This window comes from Cinclus cinclus, chromosome 1 (genome assembly GCF_963662255.1).
Source record: "Cinclus cinclus chromosome 1, bCinCin1.1, whole genome shotgun sequence".
Classification (NCBI taxonomy): domain Eukaryota; kingdom Metazoa; phylum Chordata; class Aves; order Passeriformes; family Cinclidae; genus Cinclus; species Cinclus cinclus.
Genome location: NC_085046.1, coordinates 49,775,642 through 49,796,949, shown reverse-complemented (window position 1 = coordinate 49,796,949; position 21,308 = coordinate 49,775,642). Strand labels below are relative to the sequence as shown.

At 35.9% G+C, this 21,308-nt stretch overlaps 1 protein-coding gene across 1 annotated transcript in view; it reads left to right on the top strand.

Moving 5' to 3' along the window:
- Positions 1-21,308, top strand: part of CNTNAP2 (contactin associated protein 2) — a 1,050,597-nt gene that overhangs the window by 981,835 nt on the left and 47,454 nt on the right. Inside the window, exons 19-21 of the mRNA XM_062510213.1 lie at positions 425-670; positions 2,193-2,326; positions 14,838-14,931. Of these exons, the coding sequence (XP_062366197.1) occupies positions 425-670; positions 2,193-2,326; positions 14,838-14,931 (474 nt within the window). The remainder of the gene's footprint in view (positions 1-424; positions 671-2,192; positions 2,327-14,837; positions 14,932-21,308) is intronic.

Here is a 21,308-nt window from a genome sequence, read left to right as displayed (position 1 = left end):
AGAGCTGCTGTTTTTCATTTTCCTTGACTGTTGTTTGTTTACTGTGTCCTTTATGCCACTCTTCCTTCTTTGGAGCACTATCAACTGCAAAATTTCAATGAGAATAAATTTAAATCATAATTATTCTTGTCTGTAGCATTGATATGAGATATAGGCACAGGCTTTCTGTGTGCCCCAAAGGAAATATCTCCTTTGCTTTGTGAATCCACGTACCCACCAATAAAATGGAGATTGTTCTTTTCAGTCTTGTAGGAAAATAGTGAGGCTCTTGACCTAAATATTGTGCTTAAATAATACAACAGTAGAAACATTCACAGATTAATACTGATCAAGTCAAGTAATATGTTTCAACCAAAAGGTGTCAGCACATTTAATTTCCTTTTTTTTTTTCATTTTTTATCCTCCTTTTCCTGTTCTGCTCAAGATGTGGGAGCATTTTTTGAAGAAGGAATGTGGCTTCGTTACAACTTCCACTCCCCAGGGACAAGCATGAAGGATTTAGTTAGCCGGACACTTTTGGGTTCTGCAGATCCTGAGATCACAGCACCTGACCTGAGCTTGAACAAAGAAGAGCTCAGCTTCAGCTTCAGCACCACCAAGTCCCCTTGTGTCTTATTGTATGTCAGCTCCTACACCTCAGACTTCATGGCTGTGCTTGTGAACCCCACTGGTAAGAAACTGCTCTGGGCTCTCTCCACTGAAAGCACAAATGACAATACCAGGATGACATTCAGGGGAAGCTCGAATGAACTAATGAGAAAGTCTCTTCACCCTGGTCACGTAAAAGTAAAGCACTTAGAAATCTGAATCTTTATTCTGCTTCTACTAAATTTGGTACTGATGTAACTGTTCAGTTTAGTGGTGTTTCTTTAGTCAGTCCTCCCTCATAAAACAAAAACAACCAAACAAAAGAATCCAAAAACCTGCTATAGGAGTCAGACCCATGCCATTAACCAGTATTATGGCGGGGACAAGTAGACGTGCACATGAAGGCACCTGAATAGTTGAATTATCTTTAATTCAACAAATTACTACAGATGGCAATATCTGTAGTAATCAGTAGAAAGTGTCATGTACTATTCTGAAAATCTGGATACACACTAAGGTGACTAAAATATGGATGTAGTGTACTATATAATGTCCTAAACATTTTGGTAATGGATGAAGGTCGGATATGGACCATTTGCTGCTACAATATTAAAACTCTATATGAACTAAATATACTTTGATTTCAAATAGTGCCTTAGTGCCCCATGAAAATCACAATTAGGATGATTTTATCACTGTTCTCTTTTATGGGATAATATGAGTATTCTATATGCCACTCATTTTTTTCCCTTTGTGGGAAAGAAAGGACGCGCATGAGAGGAATCCAATATCACACAACTGAAATATAGCTATAGAGGTCTAAATATGCTCTTTTGGGCCAGAATATTTCCATTTTTCATCCAGAGTGGGGGGCTGCATTTCCCTTTTCAAACATTCTTCTTTTTAATCAAATATTTAAATGTGTTATGAAGAGCAGACACTTCACTTTGGTTTAGAAAAGAAAAATCTGTCTGGTGGTATGTTATGAATATCAATTAGCCACTCCTGACTATACTTTTCTAACAACGTAACCTCAGGTTTTTATTTGACAATATAATACTATATTTCCATGGAAGTCCAGACAGTCACCCATCAACAACAATTAAATGTGAAAGCAAGAAATTCGCTTGTGTGAATTATGTGTCATTGCTAATTTGTTGTAATTTTGCCTTTATTCAATGCATGTCAATGGTTTAGTCTTTACAAAATGTTATGCTTTCTATAATTTCAAAGTATTTTACTGCAGCAAGCATGATAATCTCAACAATAAAGTGTTACTTGATGTGTTCAATTTTGTACCAATTGTCCATATTGTTCAAGGCAAACTCCAATTTGTTTGGTTTGCTGTCTGGAGTGTTTACAAACACTGTGGTTTGGAAATACTGGTCATTGTCACACCTCTGGGTTATAAACTAGAGGCAGTTTCAGCCCACTAACTTTATAATCTCAAACACCAGCTCCTCTCTTACTGCAGAGACAAGCTATGAGAGCAATTAAGTGTGAAACTATAACAGCTGTATGTGAAAATAAAGATGGGAAAATAGCTGGTGCATAAAGATCAAAATACCTGAGGGTGCTTTTCACATTTTTTTCTTTTTCACTAGGGAATCTGCAAATTCGGTACAACCTCGGAGGCACCAAAGAGCCATATAACATTGACATTGACCACAGAAACATGGTCAATGGACAGCCCCACACTGTTAATGTCACACGGAATGGACGAGACATCATACTGCAGGTAAGTTGCTTAGTTCCATTACTCGTATCTTGTAGTATTTTATTTCTTGATGGGTCTCCAGTCCTCTGAAAATATCTGTTCTAGAAAATAATGTACTTTAGAAAATAAAGAGTACAGTAGATGGAGTTCTGCCTGCAAATCACACTCCTGGGGGTTAATAGCAATTCATTCCCTCTGTTGCATCAACTCATGTTGTTCTGAAATCCTCATTTTAGTGTGATGACAGCTGGGCTAATACAGGTGTCACTGTAGATGCTCGAGGGCATCAGAGACATCTGGGCTGATAGATAATGTAGGACTTAGGATAAACTTGTACCATTCTGGAGCAGCAGCTGGAAGCCAGAGGGATACCCTACAGCATCTTAAATGGTAGTGAAGCCTGATGCAAATACCAACATTCTGTAAGCCCTGACTCTGCAAATGAGGATGTCTTTAAATTTAAATTTACCCTGCAGTCCAGTGAAATCACAAGAGCCATTTTGCAAAGATGAGCAGATGCCTGTTTGTGTGACATGAGCCTGGGACAGAGTACTGTTGAAGGCACATACCTCTGGCTCATTTAGGTTTTGGAACAGCACAGGTAGGAACTTCATCTCTTCATGTATCTCAGTTCACAAAGCTTTGAGATAGTATAATGCTATATAAATAACTGAGGGGAGTGCTGCAAGAAGCAGTCAGTGTTTCCAAGAAGCCTCCTCTCTGTGGTCACCACAGAATTCTTCTTTTCATTCCCTGATTGTCACATTTGCAAACATGGAGATTTTGAGCAGGGTGTAAGAAAAATTTTAATGGCAGGAGAGTCGGGTGGATGGGAGACATTAATCTGGATTTGTTAGTTCAGAAGAAGCAAATCATACCAATAACAAATGAAATATAAAAAACTTTCCTTGGGAACCAAGCTAAAAACTGAAGGATGGTAGCCATCACAGTATTATCTACCTAAAGATGAAATAAATCTCTGACAATTATTGTTTCAAGGTATCAAAAGAAAATTTTTCAGTGCATTACAATGTCATTTGACTGAGACTCGCAGTACTCAATGCTGAATGCATGGAAGTAGAATTGTCACAAAATTGTTAATGAAATTCCAAAAAACCTAAAAATATATAGATGGTACATCCAAACTTTTCAGGTTTTTGGAGGTTGAGGGATATATATTGATATATGCATCCATCTTGCTTGCATTTATTTCTCCTACAGCTAGATGGAAGCAAAGGAAGACCTATAGTTTGGTGTCTCTATGGTGTTAAATGTTTTTATTATGGCGAAGTATGGCATTCTTATAGAGTCCCAGCTGGCTGATGTAGGCAGCTGTTAGATGAGATACCTTGCCAAATTGGAAATTATGTATACAGTTAAATGTTCCAGCCTTGTATCAACTCACCTGAACTTGGGTCCCAACAATTTTTTCCCAGTGTTTTATGAGACCACTGCCTGTCTAGAGCTTTGAAGAGCCGGAATTATTTTGGTTAGTGTTGCGCTGCTGGGGTAAAAAAAATTTAATCTATTCAATGTGCTTCAAATACAACTGATTTATGTAACTAGAAAGCATTAAGACTTATTACATGAGATGATCTGTCTGATGCACATTCAAGAATAGGGAAAGAAGGGTCCCATACAAGCCAACTCAAAAAATCCTATCCCAACAATATCCTGAAAGAGACTATTTCTATAAAAATTTGTTTGTCCTTCATAAGTGAAAATAAACTTATTACTTATCTGCTTACCTTCTGTAAATTAGAGAACTGATATGAACAGAAATTAATCTGCTAAGTAGATTGTTCACTTGAAAATTACTTGTTCAAAAATGAACTCCTCACAGTGTTTGAAAATATGGAAGATACAAGGTTTTTTTAGTATTGAGAGGAAAAATCATAAAGTATGAGTTTTCTCTTGCAGATCTGAGCTATGAACATTTGAGTAGATTTTATTTCCTGCTAAATCCTTCTCCAACCTTATGAGCAGCTGGTTTGCTTGCTTTTAAAGAAGACAGCTTGCTTGCCAGGTGCTGTTGCTCACACTTACACATCTTTACAGGGCATAAAAGTGTCACAAGAAGGATTTATTTCTCATCAAAGCTTCAGTTCGAGAGCACTCAATATTTTTGAGATCTTAACAGCAACATACTTAGAGTACCTGTCTTTCTAACTTACTGTGATAACCCTGTAGTGCCAGAGAGATTTAAAAAAATCTGAAGCCAGGCAATAAATTGGTACCATATGAACTGTATGAATCGGAGTTTTATCATGATTCTCAGGAGTTTCACTTACATATAAATATGAAAAAAAGGCTCATTAGTGAATTCTATGAGACTTCACTTCATACTGGCAGACAGGAAGCTGCTGATTACTTACATAATATCAGAATTTGACATGGGATTTGAAACCAATATATCCACAATACTATATGTCCATAAGGTAACAAACCCATGAACAAATACTTAGTTAAAGTTGGGTTTATTATAATTGTATACCTATTTCTAACATACAATGGCACTCAAGACTGAAGGTAGTAAGGCTCTGTCAAATGGCTTTTATATTTCAGTTTTACACATTCTCTGACTGCAGACAAATCAATAGTTAGCACTAAATAACAAACTAAAATTAAATTACAAGCTCTCAACTGTGTTGCCAGTGGTTTCTCAAGGATAAGATTGAGGATATACAGTCAATTTGCATGTCAGAAAAATCAAATTACATAAATTCAGGGGAAAAAGGTATGGTTATTTTCTCATTTTCATGAGGGGGACAAAATTAACATTTGATAGTAACAATTCCTATCCCTCCTCTCTAGTAAAATACCACATACTAGTATCTGTGGCACACCTCCAAAGCTCCATTAGTTCACCTGTGGCAAGAAAAAGCCCAGACTTAGAGATGGGGGAATGCATTATTCCAGTCAATGACATTTCAAGAGCTGAGCTTTAGGTTATGGAGGGCAAGCTTTACTTTGTTTGACTTCATTAGAAGATTTCATGCTTCAGCAGGGTATTTTACATATCATAAAAACCAGATCACTCATTACCAAGTGTTCATGGGTGATTAACACTATTCACAAGTCAGTAAAGTCTTCTTTGAAGAAAGCCAATGACAAAAGCTCCCTAGCAGAGGTTCTGATCCAAAGCCCATTGAAGTAAATGAAAGGCCTTACATTGCCTCCAGCAAGCTTTAAATTGTACCTTAAAGAACTCTGATAGTTGCACCCCGAGTGCAAGATTCATACCTTCTGATTCTTTTCATGTCCCTTGAGTAAAATCAGGATAGAATCTGGATCAGAGACTTTTATGTTCTGTTGCACAAACGTAGATCAGAAAAAATAAAAGAAAAAAAGAAAAGAAAAAAATAAAATATAAAAGAAAATAAAAGGGGGGGAAAGTATTATATGCTTTTATTGTTAGTGAAAAAAAGCTGATAGTCAGCAGGATTCAGACTGGGCCTGTCAGCTTCCTTACATGTACATTCTCAACAGGTCTCTAGCTCTCCATCCCTGCTTTAAAGCCATTTCTGGTAATGGGTTATGAGTCAGAGTTTATAACACCTTCTTTGTTCTTGAAAAAGATTAAACCAGAGCAACTTCTTCAGGACACTGAAGAAACTCTGTCCTAAACTCTCAGTATGCTTTCAGGACAATTATCAGCAGTCACTGCTCATCTTCTCAGAAGGCCACACAGAAGAACAGCTGACAATTCTCTCTTTCAGGCTTGGACAATATGTCAAACTGTGATGTACACAGACAGCAGTACCATATAATCAATGTTAATCGATGATTCTACTCAAAATCAACTAAATTATGAGGTTTTATGGCTAAATCTTGAACCTGAACTCAGCTGAGGCTGAGAACAATACAGAAAATGTATTTGTACAAATCTCCATTTCCCAGCTTCACCAGAGGCAAGCAAGAGTATACACCCATATTTGTGAAAAATGATCAATGAAATATTTGACCTTTATCCAAATGAAATGAAGAATAAACAGAATTTTTGCAAGTCTACTTCCATTTAGAGCTCTGCTTTACTTGGAAAGAGATAACAATTGCAAACTCCTAGATGCCTTAAAAATGTAAATCATACAAAGTTAATTCAAAACTAATCTGAAGTCAAAATAAAATGGTAAACATAATAGCAATAAAATAAAATGAGTGAAGTGGAGCAAAGCACTCCCCATCTTAAATGCAGTTAATATATCTGTAGATTTAATTTTGTTCTCATTAAAGTTTAGTGGGAACTTTCCCATAGACTTCAGTGAGACTATATTTTCATCTCCCATCATTATTGTTGCTGTAGAATCACATCTAACTATCATATTTCCTATCTTTTCAAGCCTCAACTGAAAATGATCACTGCTTGAGCTCTTGCTTAAGAGAGGCCATAAAAAAAATCACTAAATTATTTTCTGGAGCTAACCCAAAAATAATTATATCCGTAAAACAAATTTTGTAGAAAGACATTTTATCTAGCTTTAAAGACTTCAAATGATAGAAAATTTACCATTCATTTGGCTGTGTCTTACTATTCATAAGTACCATTCTTGTAAATAATTTGCACCTAAGTTACAGTTTGAATTCTGCAGACTTCAAAATTTAACTTTGGGATCTTTGTTTATATGCTTGATAGATGAAAGAAATGTCAGGCATCACTTCCCTTCACATTTTCTTAGAGTTGCTGATTAAAATATCTTTTCATCTAGTCTGCTAGATGCTAAATAAACTGATCTATTTCAGTATATCTTCATCCATGTGCAGTTTTTGAGACTTAAAACAATTTTTAACTCTCCTCTGAAAACTCTCCCTTTGAGTCACATTTTGAAAACATTTACCCGAGGGTTAGAAATTGTGATGGTTTTTATACGATCAAAATAATGTAGAAATACCATCTTTATTTATTTCCTTCATTTTCTGGGAATCATGCTGCCTCAGCATCCTTTGACTAGTGCTGTAAATTGTCAAGGCACCAGATTAATCTGAAGGTTGGTTTAGCTAACATTAACTGGTAGGGAATGGGGAAGTACTGTTCATGATTTGAAAGGAACCAGGCAGACAGTATTTACAAATTCCATAGCCACTGACATGAATAAAACATGTTTTAAGTATCCAGGACTTTAATCACAGGTAAAACATGTAAACTATATTTACCATTAATGCAACAGTTAGCCCTCTTCTTTGGTTCCTAATACCCAGGTAATTCTATTTTACTAAAAGAATAATTAATGAATTCCCAAACACGTTTTGCTTAAAGGAAAAAAAAAATCATTTGTTCTATCAATAGTAAAGGCCTTCCTGCTGAAATGAATTATTTAAAGTCCCTGGGGATACATCCTTTTCACTATGTATTGCCCTTCTGTAGTAGCAATGTATTACTCAAAATGCTAGTGCCACAGAAAGGCAAACTCAGACCATTTTCTAGAGCAGAGCCATAAATTAGATCTACATGTTTAATGCATTAGCACTTAGTTTACCAGTAACTACTAAGCTATTTTTTCAATTAGAAGTCACAAGGAAGTGTTTTTTACTCAAGTCTGAAAATATAGGGCTTTTTTCCCCCACAACGAGATGACAAAGTAGCATAAAGTTATCAATACATATCAGTAAACTCTTGAAAATAAAACAAAGCTTTTATTGATATAGTATATCATGCCTGTAACCCTAAGCAACATCTGGTTTCCAGAATATCAACAGTTACAAACCCTGATCTTTGAATAATTCAAGTTCCCTCCAACTATAAGGATGTTGTAAATGACCAGGCATTCAATACTGAAAATGTCTGTAAACAACAGCAAGAAACAGCAGAACAGAATTTAAATTTTACCTACCAGAATCAGAAATGAGCAAATAATTCACTGATTATTAATTTTACCTGTTCTTTTGTGCTCACAGGATGACCATGAGCTCCAAGCAGTTTTGTTGATTTAAACCTTCAATGAATTTACTCAAATTTTTTATTTTACAGTGTGTCACACAATATTTCAGTTAAAGAGACCAGTTATAGGTAGACAGAAACCTCATAAATTAACAACTTCTACTCCCCTTTTATGTGTGATACAGCTGGTTAGTAGCATCTGCCGAGGCAATCCAGCACATTCAACCCATTGAATCCCATCTTTATGAAAGATAGACCAAAATTTTTCAAAAATCAGAACTCCTTTTACTCATCAGCAAATAAGTGGGTGGAATATCCTCACCCTGGACATCAGGACATGGCATATCTCTCTCTTATTGGAAAAACATGATGAAACAGTGGGAAAAACATCATCCATACACCCCCACTTGGGGGTAGTATCGCTCCCTGTGGTTTCCCTGTAGCTGCTGCAGAGAGGCAGAGGATGAAGTAGATATCTTCTTTAAGTTTCAAACTTAAAGAGCTTTTGGAGGAATATTCCTCTTTACTTTCTGCTTTTTAAAATCCTTCCATAGGAGAGGAACTCCTTTACATATCTGTCTTTCTCATATCCTTTTAGCGGAGCACATGTTGCTGGATTCAGAGTCATATTTCATCTGCCTTGCCCCAAACTTTGCCCATGTCTAGGCCGCGTACTGTGGTAAGACCCAGAAGTGAAATGTCTTCCCCACCCTACACTCCCATTTTCCTTGGAAATAAAGCTAAGGCAATTCAGGTCAGAAGGGAGCATGGTGCAGTCTGGTATTTCCTGAGTCTGCGTATCAAACCAGAGCAAAGGTCTGCAGAGCGTATCAGCAGGCTTTTCCACCACACAAATGTGTTACTTACATTGGCTATGCTGAAACTATTTCCTTCTTCTATAATGCATTTTCAGTTATGAATTTGTGTGTGTGTTTCTTGCCCTGTGTGATGGCTGGTTTTATATAATTTTATTGGAATTAAAGAAATAAGGGAAGAACAAAAAAATCATTAAGTAATCCCAGAGTCCAAGACAAAGCTAAAAAAAGGCAAAACCTACCATGAAATAGGTGATTTCCACTGTATAGAAGCACACATTGGACAAATTAATGTCCTGTGAAAGTCATCCTTAAAGTACCTGAGGTAGATCTCTTTAATTTTATGACTTGCTATTGCTATTGCTTCTGTTAACACTTATTGTAATTCATCTACCAAAGAGAACAATAAAAAGTCAACAAATATGTGAAAGAAGCATCAGAGAATCGTTTCAGTTGAAAGCAGCCAAACTAAATAGTGTGCCTTTCCTTATCAGTGCTTCTGTTACGTTTTGAATTATATTTCTATATTTCCATTTAAATTTTGTCCAAAATTTTGTGGGCTTTTTAGAGGGAGGCAAATTATCCCTGTCATTATTTAGCAGATGAACAGCAACTTTCAGGTATACATGCAAGCTTTCTGCACATAAAGGATTCATATTTTAAACCAGAGAAAAAAACACCTTTATGTTTTTTCTGCAATGTATCTACTTTTTTTCCATGTCTGTATCACGTTAATCACATTTTTAATGTAACTCCCTGCAAAAAAAGGGACTTTATAATAAATACTGTAGTTCACCTTTATTAAAAAAAGAGCAAGTGTTGAATGCTGAATCAGTGCATTACACCCGCAAAACAGATTTTTTAGGGGTGATTCCTAAAATAGCATTTATTATACCTCTATAGAAATTTCATCAGCAAAGCCCAAAGCACAAAGCCAGCCTTTCATCTTCCTTACATCACACCAGTGAAGTGTGTGCCTCCTTCTGTGTTTCAGATGAGCAGTGAGGCTGCAGGTCTGTGTCAGTCCAAGGCAGTAAAAAATGCCAGGTTTATGGTACTGCCTGTTTCTCTGGATCCAGTACTCATTTACAGCCCATGGCTTGTCCCTGCTCTGGCTCTGATCTGATCTGATCTGCACTAACTGGGTCAAGGACCTGACCCATCAGAAATAGATCAGCAGAGCACTAGTGCCACACTAAGGAAGGAGCTGAATTGCAGTAAGAGAGGCCATGATCATCCTAAGCAATTACACAATTACCATTCCAATTTGCTCCTTTCCTCTTGTACTAGGGAAAAAAAAAGAAAAAAACAAATATCACAATATTAAAAATATTGTAAGTTTTTTCCTTACCTTTTAGAAGGTGAATAATCATCTGTATTACACCAATAAAAAGAATTTCATAGTATCTCTAATTTGATTTTCATAATCAACTTTCTTCTTTCTCATATACTGCTATCATACTTGTGAGGAGCTCCATCTAAACACCTGCATACCACCTCGTTATTTTCTTGCGGTCACATGCCTAATCTGTTCTAACTTTACAGGCATTTTTGAGTAGGAACATTTTGTATTATTATGTTATTGTTACAGAACTTAGCACAAAACACCCTTTTTCAGGACTAGAGAAGTCAGTAACACAAGTGATAAATCATTATAATAATGCAGAAGATAAATACTACACTGATCATGGTGATAACACCCCCTTCTTTATCCTGTTATTGATGAAGTCAATAGCAGAGCTGTATTGACATAAGGTGGTGTGAGATTAAGCCTTACAGCATTATTATTCCATCTGATTTTGACAATTTTTTTATAAAATGTCTCCAGCATAAAGAAAAACATTAACTTTTTAAGGTTTTTAAAAGGTTTTTTAAGGTTTTTTAAGCAGGCTGGGTTGACAAGGATTCAGATGTAAATATATCCACAGGGTAAATGTAAGGAATGTGTTTGTATTTATACAATTTTTTTCCCCCAAGACTACTAAGGCTATGCAGACATTATGTTTGCCCTTAGACTGATATCTCTGTTAATCTCAGAACTCCCATCAAGATTTGTTTTATTATCTAAGTGCGCAGTAATTTAAAAGAGCATTTTATTGAACTTCTGCTTAAATCCAAACAACTTCAGAAAAAGGCAGTCTGCCTTGCTGTGACATGACTTGAGAACTGAAACTGCTAGTTCCTCAGAAACTGCCACCTACTTTCATCTACGTAACACTCAAAGCCACACTGTTTATATGAAGCCCAAATGAAATTATTGAGTTTTTAAAGAAAAGTAGCTGCAATGAAAAATCATAAATTCAATTTTAAAACCATAATTTATTACAAAATCATGACATCAACATCCGTGTATACAGAAGTTCTATTTCATTTTCATTAAATAAGGAAATCAAATTATTATTCAAATATCATTTGACACTAGTAATTCCTTTTTTATTATGTCTCTTCGATTAAATTGGTAGGTTAGTATTTCAAGCAAAGACTGCAAGCTGCTCTGTTCCAGCTGGAACTGGAGCTGAAGCCCCCACTGGATGGCAGTAACATACAGCTTTGGAAAGATGTATGGTGCTTTAACTCACAGGCCTGCAAAGAAACCCTAGGCTGAGTGTCTCTCTTAATTAAAAAAAAAAAAAAAAAGGTTTCTCTTATTAGGTAATTCTAGTTTACTACAAAGACATGCAATAAAATTAAGTGCACAGAAATCTCCCTATTCCCTTGGCCACTGTTCCCTAGACCCACTGTCTTGTGGTGCATCATTTCATGCCACGCGCCAAGATTAGAGAAAGGCATCCCTGTGGAAAGTACTGCAGGTGTCCCCTGACAAGAGATGCCAGAGCTGGCAGTGGAGCAGGAGCTGGCTCTATCACTGATCAGAAATGTTTGCCCCAGAAAATCGGTATCAACAGCTTTTAAATAGAGATTTATTTTAACTAGGAATCAGACCAACCCAAAACTTCAGACAGTCATTAAAATAATCCACAGCTGAATCTATTGGGATATTTTTCCTTGACTTCAACCAGATGTGAAAAATATATGTGAATGGCTAGATTCAGCTTTTTATCTTTATATCAGCTTTTATATTTTTAGTACAAGAGATCTGCTTAAACAAGTAAACCTCATCAGTAGGGTGTCTGTTCCTGTTAGAGCCTGCAATGTAACACATCATTACTCTTATTGTTGCAATCCCTTTTGCCTCAGTACAGGGGTGGAATGCTCTGCTATGCTGAAGACCCAAGGAAAGGAGGGGTCACTGAAGGATTTAGGGGATTTTTTTTAAATATGGCCAAGGTTACTGCTAACTAATCTGTTCCAAGATGGGGAAAGAGAGGGCCCTTCAAATCTTGAACACTACATGAACACAAAGGTAATCTTATCACGCCACAGATGGCAGGATTTGATATTCTGTCATTGTCCGTGTAAATGTTCTCATTGGTTCATAATTTAAATTAACTTTTCATTTTAATGTATATCCTGCAGACACAACCCATGTACACAAGTAAAGGCAGCCTATACATTTGGCAACAATGACTTTTATATTACTTGTTACTAATTTTTTGTTACTCTGACACTGAACACATGGCTACTGCTGTAGGATATCCAGCATACATCAATAAGCTGATTATAGGCATAGATTGATATTAATTAATTTATTAATATTTTATCTGTTTAATGATTATCTGATCAACACCACTGCCTGAATTCCAGATCACAATAAAAAGAAATATTTTAAAATTGCTCTAGACTGATTCTGAAAAAGAAAAAACCCAAATACTGACAGATACCAATGTATGTAGTAGCATGCCCAATTAATTTATCAGAGTTACTTCACCATATTTTAAGTCATAGTAGTAAAAGGAAAACCTATAAAATGAAGCCTATGTATGTATTGGAAACAATTGTACTGCAGGCAAAGCAGTTACGAGGTTAACCTCTTGGCATATGAGAGGATGGAGAATCAGAGTTTTGTGGGTTAGTTTTCACTAATCCTTACTTGATACACCTCTCTAAAATCTACACTTTTCATTTAATAACCTTAAAGGTAAATACCATGACAGATCTAAGCCATTTTTACTTTTGTTCTGACATCACAAAAGAATTTTTATTTCATCTGATATGCCTGCAGTTCCCATTGAATATAGGTCTGGCACTTGCTATGTTGGATGCTGGAACATTACCCTTCCATCAGGAAAAACCAATAGCAAACACTCAGGTGGCTGAGGTTGAGATCTGTTTACTATTTCAACCCTCTGTATTCACTTGACTACACCCTTTCCAAAATAACTCTTTTCAATTTGAATTTATATAACTCTAATTTCAGGTAAAATATATATATCTGCTCTTTATTAAAAATCTAAGAAAAATTGTTCACAATACTCTGAACAAACTGAAGCTCCTTATTTTCTGAGTAAGAAGATGGAACTATGTTTTTCCATGTATTTATCTCAAAATCAGTGTGAATACTAGTTATGATAAACTAAAAATCATTTCTGAACATTAAGACTTGCTAGACCTTTCTTGCAATCTGCAGAGACTGCTTTTCCTGTCTACTATGTATATACACTTTTCTTCTTGGGGTTTTATGGGGAATTATAAGACAGGACTTCTCTAATTGTTATAGTTTTTTGAGATGGTTGCCTCTGCAGATTCATGACACCAATAGGCTTTACAACTACCTGAGCTCACAGTATTCCAGGGTATCAGGGGATTCAGCCCTTCTGTTCTATGCTATCTGCCATTCATTTACTTTTATCTACTGAACTGAGCATTTGCTCTTTTTTTTCATTAAAACAAAGTAATCCACAATAATTGCATTTTGAAATTAGAAATATGGCAAAAAGGTATGTGAAAGTATTGCATGCCCTATAGAGTTGCCATTTCTTGAGAATTACTTTTGCAGTCTATTGTACCCTGCAAAGTCTTAAATCACATATATGAGTTTCTATCCTGTTTTGTGCCAAGGCAAGGCCTGAATAAAATAAACTATTACTGCTCTGTCCACTTTAGGCCTGTGTAATAAACATGTAAATCCAAGAAAATAAATAACAACAGTAAAGATAAAAATTCATCCCAATTACCTTTATGAAATGTGAAATCAAAACTCTATTGAGCTATATTAAATTATGTTAATAGCACTATGACTAAGCATAGGCAATACATTTTGTTACTCTATTTCTTTACGTTTTCTGTTTAATAACTTAAAAATCAGGGGGAAATATGCTAATGTAACATGATTGCTGTGCCATATTGGGGACAATATGCATTTCCTATAGATTAAACTATTTAGCTAAGTTGATGACGCTTGAATTTATTTAGGTTTCAATAGGTATCATCACAATCAGATTGAACAACATTCTCAACAAGAAAGTAATAAGCATGAAGTGCCAAAAAAAGAATTCCTTATTAATTTATGACTTTTCTGAGAGAAAAGAAAAATGCCCAACACCTGAACTAGTCTCAAATTCCCAGCTATGTAAATCTAGCTATTGCAGTAACATAGGTCCCAAATGGAAATCTATTTCTATGGAAAGAAAAAGTTGTTTTATTATTGATGCTGTTGTTATATTTAGTAATTGAAGAGCACATAAGCAAAAGCTGATGTGATTCTACATCAATCAGAACAAAAATATATTCAGTATAGGTATTCTCCAGGCCTTGGAAACTGTAGGGATGGCAGATGTGGAAGGAAGGCTATTTACTATTTTTTTCCCTTTATGAAAATGAAGTAGAGTGTATTAGACAGTAATAAGAGATGCCATAAGCTCCACGAAGTTAATCTGATTGAACAGAACTGTAATAAGCAGATCAGTTCAAAATACTAATAATATATTTTCTCTTTCTCCAGCTTGATCACTATCCTCCAACAAGTTACAGCCTGCCAGCCACATCTGACATTCTATTCAATTCCCCAAAGGCACTATTCCTAGGAAAAGTTATAGGTAAGATTTCGTTTTATACCTGGGGCAATGATGGGTGTGTAGCAGGATGCTTGCTGGATATGTGATAAAAGTGATGAAACTGGAGTTATACGTAAAGGAGGGCTTATGTTCACCCTGTCACAGATGCTAATGAGCACACAAATAAATAATTTTCTGCCATACATGGGGGGTGGGAAGGGGTGGGGAAGGTATGGGCAAAGAGACCCTTGTAACATTGTCTTTGTGAGGTTTCATTACCCTCTGGATGTCAGATGAAGGCAATCCAAGGAAATTACTGAGGCCACTGCTTCTACCAGGAGATACTGAATTTATTTTGAATATTATCATTCACTGTGAAGCTGTTGTGTGCCTTGTATAATGTCTTTATCTGTGCAGACCACCTTCTTATCCCAGTGCATCCTCTTGTGGCATTACTGTCCCGTATAACTAGCAAACCACCACTCTCTCCCACTAGCACTCACCATCAAGGTCCTTTGGGGTCTGTAACACCTGCAGCAACACTCATCTGGACATTTTCTATCCCTTTTATGGATTTCATGGTTATTTCCAGTGCAGCAGCTTCCTGCACAGCTCCCCAGATGAACTCAAGGGGCAATACAGATGCCTTGGCCTCACTTTTAGACCATCCTACATTCAATTGCTTAATTTTTCTGCTACTGGGTACATGAATTTCCAAGGTTACTCACTTCAAGGTGCAATTCTTCCCAACATTTACAGTTTGTAAGGAGGGCTTTCTCTCCTTTTTTGAGATAAAGGGGAATTAATATTGTTCCCTCTAAGTGCTTTATACAGAGATATGGCTTCTTGAACTCAGTGAAGAGCTTAATCCAGGAAATCACAAACTTTTCTTTGTTAAGTAGTTAAGGCATTAATCTGTGTACACTTTGCACTGTTGAAATGGTAAAGAAATTAGCTTTGGGGTTTATACCTAACCCATAGCTAATGGGGTATTTTGTAGATACACTTTTCCATTTGTTGTGTTTTTTAAATTTAACATCCAGAACTTCCATGAAATAGGAAATGAAAAGCCTTCAAAATTACTGGCTATCAGGAGAGTCATTAATTGTTTTCTAGTACTTTCCAAGTCAGTTCTTTTGATAGTACAAAAGGTGTTGCAGTCTGATTTTGGTCAGTCTCTGGATTCTGGGTACATTCCCACCTTATCACATTTAATTGGGCAGCTGGTATGGAGCTGGTGGTCTGACTCAATTTTTTTAATAGCATGGGATTATATTAGTCCTTTGGGAATATGGTTGTTTTTTTGTTGTTCGTTTTTTGTTTGTTTGTTTGAGGTTGTTTTGTTTTGTTTTGTTTTGTTGGTTTTTTTTTTTTTTTTTTTTTGCTTCTTCCTCTCTTCTTGTTACTGTCTTTGCAAATAGGGCATTTCATTAAGCAGGAAAATGTATCACTGCTAAAAAAACAAACAAGAAAAAAATAAAAACTTTTTGCTCTTTCTACTAAAGAAAAATTGAACTTTATTGCAAAGAGATGGATTTAGTGGTGTAAAATTGTTGTGCAACTGACCGTGTCTGTTGATGAGCTTTACTGTGCAGCTCTTGGAGTCATGTTGAACAAAAGAGCTCAGTTAACAGGGATACCCAAGTACAGCAGTTTCAAGGGCAAAGTAGACATAGAATTCAGTATCTTTAAAGCCTCTAGCTGTCACCTCATACTGACTAGGCATGTTTTAGTGGTCTAGAGGGATTAGAACCAACAGAAGGTCTGGATACATGGATCAAGTTGAAATTTGTGCCCACATGCAATTACATTCTCCAAATGGGCAATATGGGAGTAGCCTCCTATTTCACTGCTACTCCAGCATCACTTGCATTAAGTTTCTGTTGTTCCCATACAGTTCTTATTTGTCAGCAAAAATGAATGCAAGGCCCTATTTTTAGACAGATGGGCTTTTGAAGAGCACTCTGGAACAATCTTACTGGGAAACTGGTCTTCCATCTGTCTTATTTCCATTTTTACTAGTGTTATTTGCATCAGAGCAGCCGCTTCTGCCACAGCTGTGCTTGCTGTGATAGAAAGTTAATCTGCTCCCCATCAGAAATGATCCCTCGTACAACACCTACCACAGTGCAACACCTCTCTCTGCTCTAGGTGTTACAACAATATGGCTGATTAATAAAATGTTGCTTTGTAACTGCTCAGAATATTTTTTGTAAAGCAGGAGGGTCACATCAGAAACAACAGCAAAATGTTTGAGTTACAGTCAGGGAGAACTTTTCTTCTTTGAGTTGAGATGCTTTCTATTTCCTTGAAATACTATTTTTGTTTTTGTTTTGTTTGAACTATTTGTTCACTGGCTTGAAAAATGCTGATATAAAATAATTTTAGCCTTTTGGAAAAATTGAGGTAAAGGCATTTAGTATCTAATTCTTACCTAGGCAAAATGGATTATGATTTGAGGTATGAAATAAAGCTGAAAGACATAAAAAATGAAAAATCTTTGTTTACATGAGTGTGTAGTAACAAAAATAATAGCATTAGAGAAATGCAAGATTTCACAAAAAAAATTATAGAAAGGTATTGTTAGTGTTTCAAGGAAGTTCTTTAATCTGTTATTTAGATGAATTTAGACTTTGATGACTGACAAATAAGGAAAGAGGGAAAACCAGGATATCTGGATGAAAAGCTATGAAGACAAAAAAGGGAAAATTAGACAATGTGGCAGGCATCTACATTTTGATGTAGGCTGAAACTTGCAGCTCATTATTGAGGTAGAATATAGCAGAGGTTTGATTTTTCAGGTGTAGAGGGTTTGGATGCAATATTCAGCTTTGTCTTCACATTCTTTTTGGGGAACTACACCTGTAGTTTCTTAGTCTGTACTTTATTATTAAAAGTGGAACATTTGTTTGGCATTTAATATGCATTTATAAGCAATTAGCTAGACATAATTACACATGATTTTGAAAAAGTATCCTACAATGTAATTCATCCTAACAAAAGTTTCACACACTTTTAAAAACAAGTTTCTGATCTCCATGTTTCCACACAACTGAAGAATTTCATCACTTAGGTGTTTGTTTCATGTCAAAGAATGAACATTTTACCTCTATGAGAGCATTTACCATCATTATAAAGGGGGTATTGATAGCCATGATAAAAATATTTGTGAAGGATATAGGCATAGTGGTATTTGGTGCTCAATTTGGGCATGCTTTTACACACTGACATCATCTGATATGAAGTTATTGTAAAACAACAACAACAACAACAAAAATATATATATAGTACCAGCTAAGAATTAGATCTCTATACTTTAGGGCACTTTTTGTCAGCTTTGAAATTTTTATCTTAGAATATAGTGCAGAGCAGTAAATAGATCATGAATAATTAAAAGTATTTTTCTGCTACACATCTTTGACATGTATCTACTACTACATCATGATCATAATGGGGTTAACACTTCATTATATATGTTAGGAATGTCACATTCAGAGCTGCACAGCTTGAGCTCTGCGGCACTTCTTCATTTTGCAGTGCAAAGAGACACTCTGAGTGCAGGGGAGCTCAGCCAACTTTCACTGGTAATGAGAAAAAAAACAGCTAGCATGCAGTAAATTCATCCACCAACTTACTTCAAAGTAACTGCCTGCTGCTTCATTTCTGAGCACCAGCATTAACATTCAGTACTGTAATCTCACTGAGAATGCATCTTTTCATATTGGGAGCCATCCTGCTACAGCAAGTAGTAGTTGAATATTAAAGATATGCTTTCCCCTGCATGAGTTATGTATGAATTGTCATACAAACATACAACATCTGGACAATTCTCCTTCTCCTACTCCTCATGTATAATGCTGTCAGCCTTGTTGAAACACCTCTGGGTTTTTATATTGCCTGTCTCTCAGATCTGTCTGTCCTCACTCTTTGAAGTGTTTATGGTAAAGGCAGAAATGTTCCACAGCTCTTCCAGTCAAAACCTGACCAAAATAAAAGTAATTTTTCTTTTCTTTCACATGTCTGGTTTTGATCTATCTGATTATTCTCTGAGAAAGCTTACCTACTTACAAGCCATATTCAGAAAGGAATATTTGTCATCTACAGGACTCCCATCCAAGGGACATGGTAAACACTTTGACTTGCCAATAACTTCTGAGGCAGAAATGAGGGTAGCCCAAGTGAATTTTATTGTTTGAGAACCAAAATGAAGAAGGGAAGCCAAGAATATTCACTGATGCCTCTTAGCATCCATTCAGTATCTTCTTTCCATTTTTCAGAACGTTGCAGGATTTTTCTGTTGAAGCTCCAGAGACGCAGAAGGTAGACCCCAGACAAACTGGATTAAATTAGATGCTTAGTTAATCTGTTGTCATGAGTATAGCCAGCTTTGCTCTTCCAAAAATTAGCTGGAGTAATTTCCTCCCACAAACTTCTCACTCTCACTCTTCAGGTGATCCTTCACCTCTCATCCCCTCTCTCGTACTTTGTACTGGCAGCTGCCTTTTCATTTCCTGTTGCACTATTCTCTGTGAAAAGACTTCACTGATTCCCAGTCTTCAAATCTTCTATGGGCATTCAACAGCCCCAGAAGGTCACCTTTTATTCTCATGGTCTTCTAGCACACATACCATCCTCTAATACGATGCAGGAGTCTCCTAAATTCCTAAATTCTACAGTTATGTCCCTTGTGCTTTAACACGTCTCAGTAAATTGTTTGATATAAATTACGCTACAGGATCTTGCTGAGAAAATTTTCTCATTGTTTTACAGTTCTTTCCAAGGCATTTATCTACTGGGTCTAAAAAAATGTAAAAGAAAAAAGGGAGAATGTAAGGCAATTTAATTTGGTTAGTGCCATTTTGAACAGAATATTTGCATAAGTCTTATATGACATTCAAAACACTGATAACTATTTAAAAGCAATGGAATAAAATGAAAATTTAAACTCCAGTAATTAGACTGACATTTTCCTAACTTCTGTGTTTTGTTAAGATGGCATATCTCGGTTATACAACTTAGAGGAAGACAGGAACTATATTGTCTGTACTGTGTAATATCTAATATTCATTTATTTCAAACACAGCTTCTTTCAAGGCTCAAAGAAAGGAACTGAACATGACAGGGACATCAATAAAACCTGCCATTGGCCCCATAAAATTCCAATGGTATAGATAGCAAAATCAAAGAGCTCAGAGCACCCTCAAAGGCTTATAAATAATTTTTAGAAAAAAGTACACAGACCAAAAAATGTCAAAGTTTTCCTGAAGCTGAAAGTATAGCATCTTATAATATTCCACCAAGTATATTCAAAGGAAAAATCAAAAATTAGAATAGAACTTCCCTAAGATAACAGACGCATTGACCAATAAAATTGTCTTTAATAAGCCAAGGCACAAGTCTTAAAATTTTATATTACTTTTCCTAGCTTGGGCAATCTCTGCCCATAGTTCCAGATATAAAACATTCAAAAATAATGTGAATATGGACTGATGATTTGATCAGAAATAGCTAGAGAAATAGCATTCTGGCCATAGTATTTTGATACTATGATTTGATATGACTCTTTGTATGACTTTGATACATAGATTATATACATGCCATTCCTTATAAGAACAGATACAGAAATTATGTCTAATTCAAAATTCCCTCATTGTCTGACAATTGAAAAAAGCTCAGGATTTATCTGACACTTGTTTCAGTTCATAACAAAACAACACATAGCCTGACCAAAATACTGCAGAGATTGTCAGACACAAAGGGAAATTATTCATGTCCCATGTTTTAGAAGATCACTGGGATCAAATCAACCCTTTCCCTCAAGACCTGTACTAGTTTTCACTCCCACCACTGATAATTTGAAAGTGCCTGTGTCCTCCTCTGATCTGCTGTGGCTTTTTATGCCAGAAGCACCAGAGGTTTTCTAGAACCTGGAGAAGGTTTGCTCAGGTTGCTGGAGAACCTGGGAAGAGCAAGGGATGTGGGAGTTTCTGGAGTATGAATTAGATAGGAATTTCATAGTATGTGCCTTAGGCCTGGTCAGCTTTCATTCTCTCAGAGAAGACTGGGCCTGTCCATGTGGTTTTAAGCTGTCCAGCTTTTTACGACAAAATTTATCTCTGTTCAAAGGTTCAACACAATCTTCACACTACTAAACTCTGCTTAAGTAGACTGGGTATAGAATGTAAAGTAAGTTTATATTGTGCTGCTGCTCTTTGCAGAAGCAAAAAACACCTGTTCTGCATGAGCATGTTCAAAACATAGTAAAATAAATATGTTCCTCAAACAATATTAAGTAATGAATAAATATGAAGATAAGATAATCTTTCTTTAGGACCCTTATATAGAACTATAAATTCATAGACTAAATTATTCATGGTGAATAATTTGCTTAACTCCCATTATCACAAAAGGAAAGGTAA